The following is a 13962-nucleotide window of genomic DNA, read 5'->3' on the forward strand; positions in this document are numbered from 1 at the left end:
TTTTGCATAAAGATTCTTTATTAACAGAGGATGGTTATAGGCCTATTTTCAAATTTCGAATTTTTTATTACGTCAAGTTTTCAAAGTTTTAAAATAGACCCTTTCGAAGCAAGGGTTACCTACTAGTAACATAATTTATATAATAAGAATACAAATTATAACTTCAAACATTTTAAAATATTTCAAATGGTGATGGTGTGATCTCCGAAACTAGTACCTAGTTGAAATATTTTAAAGTTTTAATATGTTTTAAGTTATAATTTGTATTCTTATTATATTATGTTATTAATTTAAAAGGGTACTGTAATTCTATTCTATAAATCAAAAAACTTATTTAGTTGTTCAAATTGGTCTCTAAAATGCCTTAAAACGTCAGTATTGGACATCTATTTTTTTAATTTGAGGGCCCTCGGACACCCCTTTAGCTTGGGGGGGGGGATGTTCCAGACCCCCGGTCCCGATTTTTCCTTAAGAAAAGTTGGCAACCCTGGTCAGAGGTCGCTGGAAATATGCCCTTTATTTTAAATTTGTCTCTTAGGGTAGGATTATAGGAATGTAAGCCTGTAGGGAAAATATATAACACTAGAGCCAGGGTCACAATAATAATCTTTATTCATAAATGAAACTTGGGTACAATAAATGTTTACAAATTTTCTATTTATAAAACAGAATATTGAATTATTTTTTCTTATTTGTATACAATTCTAGAACTTCGTTACTTTGATAAAAATTTGTTTGAAGCCGGCAGATTCAAGTTTCCAAAAATTAATTCCTTGTCAGCGAAATATTCACTCATCAAATCACATCTAGATTCCTGATTGTAAAATGAATAAGAATGATAGGCCTAGAATATTGATCTCCAAATAAATTTAAATGACATTTTTTGTTATAAATTATTAAGTCTGAAGATTTTATCAATGCCAGATTTTTGGCAGAACTCAATATCTTTTAAATAATTTATAACGAAAAATGTCATTCAAATTTATTTAAAAGATATTGAGTTCTGCCAAAAATCTGGCATTGATAAAATCTTCAGACTCAGACAAGCCTAATTTAAAAAAATTGAAATTCTCAAATCAGAACTTCATTACATTTTTTATTGGTGCTTTTCACTCATTAATGTTTCTAGCAATTAAATGACTGATATTAACTCATATAACATGTTATTAGTAAAATAGCTTAATATTTACTGAGTTAATAGGCTACCCAATTACTTTCTACTCAATTTTGAAAAAGGATATCACATTCCCGATTATGAAAATAATTTTATATGAGATAGTTATAGATTTCCCTATGCTGTGCATGATCGTTGAATTCGTAAGTAGCCTACCTTCTTAAAAATATTTAAATACTAAATCTTAATAAATAAAATTAAATCCACTAGGCTATTCAATATAGTAGTTAGAAGTGTATACAAATAATATGGCCCCAGAAGAGAAATACTCGCTCTTAAAATGGGTTTTAAGATGTGATGAATTCAAACCTAAATAATACAAATAAATAACAAAACTATAATATTGTACTGTACATTATTAATATTTCAAGATCATAAATACCAGCATCTGATGAGAAGTTACCATTGTACAACTACAATAATATCACTATATTTATTCAGTCTTGAACAAAAATATTTAAGATAACACAATTATCTAAGTTACGATTCTATTTTTAAAAGAAATGACAATGGAGTTCCAGGTGGCGACACTTTTATAACATAATAGAGATTCAAAAATATCCATTATCAATGGAACTTATAAATTCCAAGCTAGGTACCACTATATTATGAGAGATATGTTTGTGGAAACAGTAAAAAGTTCACGATCTATCAATTGCCTATGAGTCCTATAAACGAGAATACTTTAGTGACATTGAATTTTGGCAATAGTTATGTTTAATAGTTTAGAAGTTAAATACTTTAACATTGAAGTGACATTGCAGAGGCTCCAAAATTATAAAATGATTATTCTATATATTATTATACATTGTTCAACACCAACTATGCCATGCTATTGTGATCAGTTTGCATTGATTCTGAACCAGAGTGCTTAGCCGTTCTTACACTTACCGACTATCGGCTGACACTCAGAGTAATTGTCCTCAGATTGACTGAGAATCAACTGTTGGTGAAAATTAATCAATTGGAGGACAATAATTCTGAGTGTTGGTCAATAAAAAATGTCGGCCGTCAATCGGTAAGCGTAAAACCGCCCATTGTCGTTACGAACTGTTCACAACAGACAAGATCCATTAAGATTTGAGTTCACTCATCAACTTGGATGAGATTTAATATCATGATTGACGGGTTCTTGAACTGCATCTCAATCGTGAGGAGAAACGTTTTTTAATACTCTATTAATAGCATTAGTCTAGTGTCACGTTTCTGAGCCATTTATCCTGTTATCGATTTCTTTATCAAATTTCGATGTTTCTAGATGCTCTTTTGGCGAATTTATGTCAACGTATGTGTAGCGAGCTGCCAATAATGTAAATAGTCCCATAACTAGTACCATTAAACCAGCGAACAGGAAAAATTCATTTGCCTGAAAAAAATTAAAACAGAGATAGGGATTAAAAATGGAAAGTTTCTATAAAATGGCATGATAGATATCACAGGTCACAGATGAGGTTTTTAATTCAATTGCTTCTTTCATCCCCCCTCCACAACACAATTACAAGACAGAAAGAAAATCTATCTGCTCGGATAAAGCAGAGAAGTCATGGGCATCATTTTTAGAGGAAACGTTTACAAGAGTTGCTTTATATTCCACATAATAATTTGAACTTGATACTTTTCTGTAATCCAAGGTGGTGATTGCCTATACCACGTTAATCTAACAGTGATTACTTTCCGTACTCTCTCAGGAAAAAGTAGTTCCTTGGTATTAAGTTTAGCGTAGACGGATAATAAAAGGTTACATAAACTACATATTTTCTCTTTGGTTTTAGGCAGTAGAATACTACTTTAGATAGTAGGTGGAATAAATATCAATTGATTTGAGTATAACTTACCCTGCTTTCAAGACCAATTTTAGCGACCAGGATTACAATGCAACTTCCCAAAGATGTTGTCAAAAGCCATGCAGCAGTCAAGACGGACTTCATTGCCTCTGGTGCCTGAATAACACGGATAAAGAAAATTATTGATAAAATTAATTTTCAATAATAAATTTCTGAATCAAGATACAATTTAAATCTATTTTTGATCAAGAAATCCTTTACAGTATGCTATATACGAGTATATCATCGATCCTAAAATAAGAGATATACTAGTAGATAAACTGTCAGTCCCGGCTGAAGTATATCATAGATCATATAATAAGAGATAATTCTAGTAGTTAAATTGTCGGTCCTGGCTGAAAAGACCCATTGACGGCTTGAATTATATATTCAGACGAGATGGGACCTTCCCGCAAGGGACTCTCTACCAACAAAAACCATACGAATCTACTTTTTCACAAGTAGATACTTAGATATTAAGTCAGTTTTCTTCAGCAGTCAGGACTATCAACAAAAATACGTAAATTCCTTTTCCCCGCCCTGTGTAAGTTGTTCATTCACTATAGAATGATTAATATTATAGTTTTTGAATTAATCGCTCAAGATGTATGTGATGAAACAAAACCTTTTCATTTCAGTTTACTAATTATAAAAAATCTTCACCTGAAGCCATTCTTGAATTTGTATGATGGTACTTGTGGATTTTTGAAAGTGGAAAATGTTGACAATTTCATCACTTAACCACTATCAGTGCCTATTAAAGTATCTGGTACTTGGTACCTGAGTACCTAAGATTACCTGAACTCTTGGTAATATAATCTATTATATTCAAGCACTATATTAATTAATTTTCATTTAAAAATTATTTTTAAATTACTGGCTTATAAACCTTATATGAAATTCAAATTGTGATAAAGATCTACTCTAAGAAGTTATTCCTATTCAATATAATTATTGAACTTATTTCAATATTATTTATGAATTATTTATTACCTGAGTGAATGCAAATTTCAGGCCTGTGATAGAGAACATGATTTCAGCAGCGGTTACAATGATATATTGGGGTATCTGCCAGAGAATGTGCACATTATTGGGCTCTGTGATTGTGATCAAACTCAGTTTCTGAAAAACAAAATGAATATCAGTCAATTGTTGTTGAATTAAAATATTCTTCTTCTGAAATTACAATGTACTCTCATGTTGAAAATAATATGAGTGCCTTGGTATAGTAAAGATGTTAGTACCCATTCAGGGGAAACTAATTTCTGTTTTTAATTCAGCGAAATTATAAACCCTTTGTCAAGAAGTTTTTGTCATCTTGGAACAACTATTGTTTTTCCGATTGTTTGCTGGTTCATGCACACTAAAGTATTTACTTATGCTTGTACTGTGATAATGAGATGGTAAAATAATCTAAAATTCGCTTGGTGAGAGTTAAGTCTAAATACTATTCCATCTTTAGACTATCAGAGTTTGTTAGCGCCTTATCTGTCTGTGATATCGCAGTCAAAATAATAAAATGAACTTCCTGAGACAAATGTATAAATAGTATATACGACAAATATGTATATATAACTAATTAAGTAACTGGGATAATTAAATCCACGCCAAATGTAAATGAACAATCAAAATAATAATTATCTGAGATAAATTTTGAATAAATAGATTATAGAATTTGAATAAATAATAATAGTTGGAGTTAGCTTGGCTCATTCATGGAAACTTGAGATTGGAATAATTTTCAAGAAGATATAAAAGTAATATCCTCATCAATGACAGAATGATGAAAATACTCAACATTGAAATACGTTCTCAAATACTTGAGAGTACCCCTGAGGACAATCTAACAAATCTAGCCTAATCTAGTACAATATTCCAATGAAATTGAAATTATTCATACTTACATATTGTCCATTTGTTTCAACCAATAGAAGAGAGTAGACACCCCCAGCATTCAAAGTTATATCTTCCAATTGCTTTCCAGCTACGTACACCTTGAAGCTGTAATGCAAAAATTTAGTTGAAAAAAAAACTTCGACAAAAAGTTGATCTTCAGTTATGGCCTAAAATTGTGAAATTCCATAGTGAAGTCTTTTTGAAAATAATGAATTCATTTTAGTTAGCATATAGATCTTCTAGCTGAGATATATGTCTGAACTCAGTATATATGTATCTAGGGGCTTTATACATTATGCATATTCTGTCTGGAAAGTAACGACAATTATACTTTTTCCGACGCCATTGTACATTCCAGAGTGATGCGGCGATGGGAGACTAGTTGTTTGGAGTATTGTGAACACAGTCGACTTCACGCCAGTTAGCTCCATCCTGCCGGAGAGTTGTTAGAGGCATTTTTGTGACGCGTCAGAGTTCAAAATACAGTGCTCACTCAAGCAACGCAGTTTGAAGAGGGCCCAGGCTTTCAAGGAAATGTTATCATTGGAGATGAGTCTTTGCGTGTTCGAGTACGAAACATTTCCATTCTTCAAAAGCATTTACTTTTCGTCGTTGTCACACTTCTTTCACGAGAGAGAGCCGCATTTTTAACGCTGACGCATCACAAAATGCCTGTAACAACTCTCTGGCAGGGTGGAGCCAACTGACGCGAAGTCGGCTTTGTTCACAATACCCTAAACTACTAGTTTCCTTCTTGCTTGAACGTATCACCTTCCTTATTTACTGAGGAGAAAGAGAGTGGGCGAAGAGAAATTCACAGGTGATCGGGTAAATATTTTTAAGTATGATGGTAAAACTGATCAGTCTGGGAGCCTCTGAAAACTAGGAGAGCGATCATTCTAATCCTAGCTGTCAGAGTGTTAACTGTTTCTTGACATTTTCTTTCAATTTCCAATAATTTTTTCGTTTGGGGGTACATTCTCATTCTCTCCAGGAGATTGATTGTCCAAGTGAATCGGACATCTTTTGAAGTTACTTTAAATGTAGGCTAAGAGTAATATTTAGGAGTAAAGTCCCCCTTTACAGTAATAGCTTTTGAGAATGGGATAGCTTTGTATTAATAAATGACGATTGATTCCCTCTATACTTTGGATCTTCAATACCCCTTTTGGGTGAGTATTTTTATTATTGTCATTGAATATAATTTATCATTTTTGATTTGTGTATGTTAATAATATTATTTCCTCATAGGAAGCGGTGAATTGTATTTATTTGATGATCTACCTAGATCATCAATTGAATACAATCCTATTAGATATTGGTAATTATTATGTTTCTAATTCTGTTGTAAATTTGTCATCAGGTTTCTGTATCGGGCTGAGAATTTCCATTGTAAAAGGGCCGGCGACTTCTTCCAACCATGGATGGAATCGTACGTCATTGAACGCTGATGAGGAGAGAACAAGACAAATCCCTTTTGGATCTGTCGCCACGACGCCTGAACATTCCTGGAGGACGACTAATCATCTTCACCCTTTATCCATCTCCGCCAGGGACTCCGGACATCGCGACGACAACTACAAGATGAGTACTTGATCTTTCCCCACCAGAATTCAATGTGTCCCTTAAATTTTGGTCTCTTAAAGATGTAAATTTGGTCTCTTAAAGACAAAGATAATCTTTAATTGAAGAAAGTATTTATTGTAAAGTGTTGTTTGAATTTAAATATTCAATATAGAGGCAATCAATCGTCAAATGATTTTTATTTCGGATTCCTCACCACTGGAATGGTACTAGAAATTTCACTAACCCCTCCACCATCGGGGTCTCGCATGATTTCCAAACTTAATTATAGTTGTCTGAGAATTTAGGTTCTCAAAAGACACTATAAAATTGGTTGCAGAGCGTGGTTAATTAGTGAATTTTCTGGTCCTATATTTTTGTGTTGGAATTGGAAATTTAAATTTGAAATGGGAAAATTGAATTCTGATGGAATATTATTAAATTAATGAAATTTTAAAGTGATTTAATGAGTAGCTGTTTCCAGACTATCAGGTTCCATTAATTTATCTAAAGTAGAAAAAATTTTAGTGATATTGAATTATCAAGCTTTTCAATTGTGTAGAAGTAATAAGTATTAATAATTAGTAGATTTGATTATAATAGGATAACATGGCGGTTACACTGGAGATAGTGAAAACGGCATTAACAAGTAACCGTGTAATTAATTCATTTTTGTCTCATAAAATTAACCCAGATGTATTAGTAAAAGATGAACTTCTGTTCGAATTGGAAATCCTAGGTTTAGATAGATCGGAAATGCAAAGTCAGACAGTTGATTGTCTGAGAACTTTGTTAGACAAAAGATCGCTGACCTCACTGAACGTAGACAAGTGTCTATGAAACGTTAAGATCTCATAGCACAATAAAGGAAATTAGCTCTCGAATTCTATATTTATTGGAAGAACTTGAATCAATGTCGGAACTGACTAGAAAAGAAATTGTGAAATTAGAATAGAAGACTCTTCATTTCATTTCAGTGATTGAACAATCTTTGAACGCCTTTCCAACAATAACATAAGATAGACAAGGAAAATCAATGACCTTGTTGTATGAAATGATAAATATGTTGCCTTCTATCATTGCTCGTACTGTAGATTTGCAAAGTAAACAAGTTAAGAGTAGGCCTCCTTCTCCAGCTAATATGAAATCTGCACGTATTGCATTCCCTTCTCATGACCACACAAAATGGGATGTACCACTCGGTTGGTTACCTCTAGCATTTAATTGTAGCTTCCATGAAAGTAGTAAGTATACTCCTTATGAGTTGATATTCAGGCATAAACCAACTCACCCATTCACGAATATATGGGTAATAGATGAAATACTGCCCAGAAATTCAGTGAAAATACGAGAAAAATTGTGGAAACAAGCTCATGAAAACCTCTTAAAATCGCAGAGTAAAGCGAAGGAAGATTTGACTACAAAGAAGTAGAATCCCTTTCAAAACTAATGATAGAGTTTTCCTAAAAGCTAATCCATTAGTAGAGCTGTTGATAAAATTTCGGCAAAGTTAGCACAAAGATGGTCTGGCCCATTCATAATAAAAGAATGGACTTCACCTGTATCTGTAAAGTTATTTTCCATGGATGGAAATACATTCATACGACGTGCACATGTATCACAATTGAAATTAGATAAGAGCATTATTACAGGAGACACATAAGAAATCAGGTGGACGCATCTGAATTTCGTGACTGTGGTATCATGTCTTTGAAGTTGTAATAATTGAAAGTCGACTATAAACAAGAGAGAAATTTCCTAGGTAGTAATATAAGTTCATGGCCATGATTATAGTGATAAGAATATTAGGAAGATATGGGTAAAATAGGATAAATAAGTAGAATTATTAAATTAAGCGTAATTGGAGTATAACCTTATATAATATCAAGTTTTTATATATAATCAATTAAACTATATCGTTGTGAATAAGGCATAATCAGTTTATTATTGTGTACTCAAGTATGATTATTCAGTTAGGTTGTAGTATTTTATTCAGGTACTATAGTGTTCATTGGCAATATAGAAATAGGATAGTAGTGTTAATGTGTAACTAGATTAAGTATTGAATGAAAAGCTTGATATATCGATAATTCTCAGAGTAGGCTAGTTCATTGTTCTAGTAAGGTTTCATGATGATTTTGTTGATATTATGATACCGTTAGATGAGTAATTTGTGTAATGTTGACTTCGAACGGCTAGCTCCGTTCAGAGAGAATAGGATCCAGACAGAGTCAATCCAATTTTCTCTGACTGCATTCGACGTAAGTTACTCTCGCACACTCTCTCTCACAACCTTCATGACTTGTAGTACGGTAGTAGTAAGTGTTGCTCGGAAAACCAGTCAACGACGCTAGATTGCGCTGGGCCCGCGCTTTTCTTCGTTCGACTGACTCCGAATGCTGTGGATTCTCCCCACACCCTTTCAATTGGCGCGCTCACCTTTCAAAATTTTGGTAGTTTTTTTCATTGGCGTCCAACTTCCTTTAAGGGGGGAGAATCTGTACCAAAATTTTGAGTTATTAAATGGAATTTATTCTATCTTAAGTTAGTAGTTTTCAGTTCCCATGAAGATAGTGAATTTATTCTTGTTCATTGGCAACTTAGCCAGCATTTCTAAAATCGTTATAATTATGATCAGAATCTTATTAAAGTCCTTGATTCCCACGATCCCACTTGGAATTATCTATTCTCACGACAGATCTAGACGCCAGAAGTATGCTGAATCAATCCCATAGTTCTAAACTTGCAAAAGGGAAATAACTTTTCTCTCCTAGTTTCCTTCTTGCTTGAACGTATCACCTTCCTTATTTACTGAGGAGAAAGAGAGTGGGCGAAGAGAAATTCACAGGCGATCGGGTAAATATTTTAAGTAATTATGGTAGAACTGATCAGTCTGGAAGCCTCTGAAAACTAGGAGAGCGATCATTCTAATTCCAGCTGTCAGAGTGTTAACTGTTTCTTGACATTTTCTTTCAATTTCCAATAATGTTTTCGTTTGGGGGTACATTCTCATTCTCTCCAGGAGATTGATTGTCCAAGTGAATCGGACATCTTTGAAGTTACTTTAAATGTAGGCTAAGAGTAATATTTAGGAGTAAAGTCCCCCTTTACAGTAATAGCTTTTGAGAAGGGATAGCTTTGTATTAATAAATGACGATTGATTCCCTCTATAATTGGATCTTCAATACCCCTTTTGGGTGAGTATTTTATTATTGTCATTGAATATACTTTATCATTATTTGTGAAGTGATTTATTTATGTTAATAATATTATTTATTTCCTCATAGGAAGCGGTGAATTGTATTTATTTGATGATCTACCTAGATCATCAATTGAATACAATCCTATTAGATATTGGTAATTATTATGTTTCTAATTCTGTTGTAAATTTGTCATCAGGTTTCTGTATCGGGCTGAGAATTTCCATTGTAAAAGGGCTGGCGACTTCTTCCAACCATGGATGGAATCGTACGTCATTGAACGCTGATGAGGAGAGAACAAGACTAACTCCCTTTTGGATCTGTCGCCACGACGCCTGAACATTCCTGGAGGACGACTAATCATCTTCACCCTTATCCATCTCCGCCAGGGACTCCGGACATCGCGACGACAACTACAAGATGAGTACTTGATCTTTCCCCACCAGAATTCAATGTGTCCCTTAAATTTTGGTCTCTTAAAGACGTAAATTTGGTCTCTTAAAGACAAAGATAATCTTTAATTGAAGAAAGTATTTATTGTAAAGTGTTGTTTGAATTTAAATATTTAATATAGAGGCAATCAATCGTCAAATGATTTTCATTTCGGATTCCTCACCACTGGAATGGTACTAGAAATTTCACTAACCCCTCCACCATCGGGGTCTCGCATGATTTCCAAACTTAATTATAGTTGTCTGAGAATTTAGGTTCTCAAAAGACACTATAAGAGTTAAGTCTAAATACTATTCCATCTTTAGACTATCAGAGTTTGTTAGCGCCTTATCTGTCTGTGATATTGCAGTCAAAATAATAAAATGAACTTCCTGAGACAAATGTATAAATAGGTAGTATATACGACAAATATGTATATATAAGTAATTAAGTAACTGGGATAATTAAATCCACGCCAAATGTAAATGAACAATCAAAATAATAATTATCTGAGATAAATTTTGAATAAATAGATTATAGAATTTGAATAAATAATAATAGTTGGAGGTAGCTTGGCTCATTCATGGAAACTTGAGATTGGAATAATTTTCAAGAAAATATAAAAGTAATATCCTCATCAATGACAGAATGATGAAGATACTCAACATTGAAATACGTTCTCAAATACTTGAGAGTACCCGTGAGGACAATCTAACAAATCTAGCCTAATCTAGTACAATATTCCAATGAAATTGAAATTATTCATACTTACATATTGTCCATTTGTTTCAACCAATAGAAGAGAGTAGACACCCCCAGCATTCAAAGTTATATCTTCCAATTGCTTTCCAGCTACGTACACCTTGAAGCTGTAATGCAAAAATTTAATTTAAAAAAAAAAACTTCGACAAAAAGTTGATCTTTAGTTATTGCCTAAAATAATTGTGAAATTCCATAGTGAAGTTTTTTTTCATAGTGAAAATAATGAATTCATTTTAGTTAGCATATAGATCTTCTAGCTGAGATATATGTCTGAACTCAGTATATGTATCTACGGGCTTTATACATGATGCATATTTTCTATGGAAAGTGATCATGATATTTTTCCTACAGATACCTAGAAAAGTGACCATTTCTGCACTGATTGCAGGCCGCAAAGAATCACTTTTCCACTCTAGTGCGCAAAGTATTACTTTGCGTATTCCAGATTTGCAGCATGACAACACAAAATAGGTAGTAGGTTATATGGAGCACCAGTGCAGGAAAATCAAAATTAAGTTGGTAACACTGACTGTGGTCCACGTTATAATATGGCAGTGGAGAACGGCGTTGCCTTGCCATTATGTGCCTACATTAATTTAATTATTTTTATTCAATATTAAATAAATTAAGGTTTTTATTGATAATAAAAATACACAGAAAAACATTTTACGGATTTCAGGTATTTTACCCATAATTACCCACTTTTCATATTCAATGGTAACTGTAGGAAAAATTAATGTGAAATATGTGCGCAAAGTTTGTTTGCTGCACTCAAGAAACCATTACTCAGTAAACGTTTCTTTTGGTGCAGCAAACTGTCACTTTGCACACTAGTTGCACAAATAACTATTTCCTACAGATACCTTGAAAAGTGGCCATTTCTGCACTGATTGCAGGCTGCAAAGAATCACTTTTCCGCTCTAGTGCGCAAAGTATTACTTTGCATACTCCAGATTTGCAGCATGACAACGCAAAATAGTTAGTAGGTTATATGGAGCACCAGTGCAGGAAAATAAAAATTAAGTTGGTAACAATGTCTGTGGTTAGATAAGAATCATCAATGGCTATATGGCTACATATTTATGATAGAATCCCAATCTAGAAATCCAAAACAATAATAATGTTTATCCAAATCATAATTAAATAATAACTTCTCATCATTTAATAATAAATAATGTTTCTTTTCTATTGACAGTAATAATTATTTCAACTCCAAGCAATGAGAATGTAGCAAACAGCATTATGAAATTCGAATTTTCAGGTTAAATAATTACCGTTCGAAATCCATGTCAATAAAATTAATAAAATAACATTGGAATATACTACAATAAAATATTTTCTGTTGTCTATGTTATTTTATAAACATTTTTTAGTTTACTCATAGTATTTTTCGGTAATTTTAGTTAACCATAAATATAAATATCTGAATAATGTTTCTAGCTGAATGAACCGAAGTTATATAGGTACGATTCTTCCCGCTAGGTCGCGCGCTTGTCGGTTCAGCCATCCCAATGAGCTGTTGGAATGTATTTTGAATGCAAATTTTTTGTTCTATCTGTATTTTTTTTGATTCTTGAATGAATAAAAATGAGAACTTTGGCTGAGACAACTTTTACAAGACAAACATTATCATCTGAAAACCATTGTAAAATCATCTGTGCCCATATGGAGCCATACCGAGTTTCAAAGCTTCATCTTAAATACATCTGGAATTAAAAAAATTAATATTGATCTTTAAATGGTGAAAAGTGGTCATGCATGCAGTACGAAAAAATTAATTTCTCTGTTATTCTTCGACCAATCTTAATAAATTAGGTATCATTGGAATCGTGAAAAAATTTGCTAACTTTTTTGTCTCTTGTAAATTTTTTGTAAAATGGACGGTTTCCGAGATATTCGCCATCAAAAATTTAAAATGGCCGCCATTTTGAAAAATTTCAACGAAAAATTTTTTTTTATTTTTTATAGTTGAGTCTTTATAGCATAAATATTCATGCCAAATTTCAGATCAATACAACATTTCGTTCTTGAGATAAAAATGTTTAAGTGAAAAAAACAAAATGGCAGCTATAAGGATAACCGCTGAGTTTTGGACACTTCAAATATGACATTTGTAGTCTCCTAGCATCCAGGTACAATACCCTAAAATTCTCGACACTACTTCTGAAACACCCTGTATATCCTACCGTGCTTATAATTAGCAGGTGTTTCAACAAAAACGAATTTGTAAAATAATCAATTATGATTTCAATATTTGAATATTATACACTTATTAAAAATGAAATCTGACGGCTAGATTTATCAAATTAAAAATTTGTCTTTGTAGAATATTTGATAATTATTTAAAAAAATAGTTTTGATTTTTTGTCAATATATTCATTCATTGTAAATTTACTTGAAAAAGTTGACTTGTTATGGAACTCATTCCACTTTTCATAATTTTTTTACATATACTTACTTGGGCGATTCTCCATTCAATTCCTTGACAGGAATAGCAATTTTGTCGCTTTCTAACTGAAGGGTTTCTGTTATTTCAGCATTAACCAAAGTGAGCTCAGTTGTTTCTGATACACTATAAAGAATCCTGAAAATTTGAACCAGCAATTTTGAAAAGTCATAAATCAATAGTAAGCTAATAATTATGCGAATGAGATTTAGGAAAGCTTAATCTTGAAGAAACATCAAGACAATAATACTGTTTTATACAATGATAAGAATACAATGCTAAGTTTTATACAATTTGTATGAATTTTTATACATCCGACCCCTATATGTTGTAAGCCTGACACTGTGTGGCATACCCGATATCCAGTACGGTGTACCGTATTATGTACTATAGTGAGGTCCACGTTATAATGGCAGTGTTTGATTAGCGATGGTATTGCTATCCTTGTCTATAATTCAACAAAGCGGATAGCGCTATCTCCTCGCTTTGCTCTGTTGCCAGATCGTCTTTTAACAATGTAGAATTAATAATTAGGTAATTGACAAAATATTTCATCTTAGTTATGAAAATTCATTATGAAAAACAACTTCTTCAGTTTTTAAATATCATAATTCAAAATTTTTGGTTTAGTCTTTAGTTTTGAAGTGGAAATTGGACTTTTTGAAG

The 13962-nt window shown here is 32.6% G+C and overlaps 1 protein-coding gene across 1 annotated transcript in view; it reads right to left on the reverse strand.

The window, feature by feature from the left end:
• Positions 1-588: 588 nt before the first annotated feature.
• The window catches only part of LOC111057267 (peptide transporter family 1), a 46978-nt gene continuing 33604 nt past the window's right edge, over positions 589-13962 (reverse strand). Inside the window, exons 12-18 of the mRNA XM_039431485.1 lie at positions 13309-13434; positions 10826-10957; positions 7269-7290; positions 4902-5060; positions 3991-4119; positions 3010-3114; positions 589-2540 (exon numbers count right to left, since the gene is read on the reverse strand). Of these exons, the coding sequence (XP_039287419.1) occupies positions 2373-2540; positions 3010-3114; positions 3991-4119; positions 4902-5060; positions 7269-7290; positions 10826-10957; positions 13309-13434 (841 nt within the window). The 3' untranslated portion in view covers positions 589-2372. The remainder of the gene's footprint in view (positions 2541-3009; positions 3115-3990; positions 4120-4901; positions 5061-7268; positions 7291-10825; positions 10958-13308; positions 13435-13962) is intronic.

The sequence above is a fragment of the Nilaparvata lugens genome, chromosome 6, assembly GCF_014356525.2.
Source record: "Nilaparvata lugens isolate BPH chromosome 6, ASM1435652v1, whole genome shotgun sequence".
In the NCBI taxonomy this organism is placed as follows: domain Eukaryota; kingdom Metazoa; phylum Arthropoda; class Insecta; order Hemiptera; family Delphacidae; genus Nilaparvata; species Nilaparvata lugens.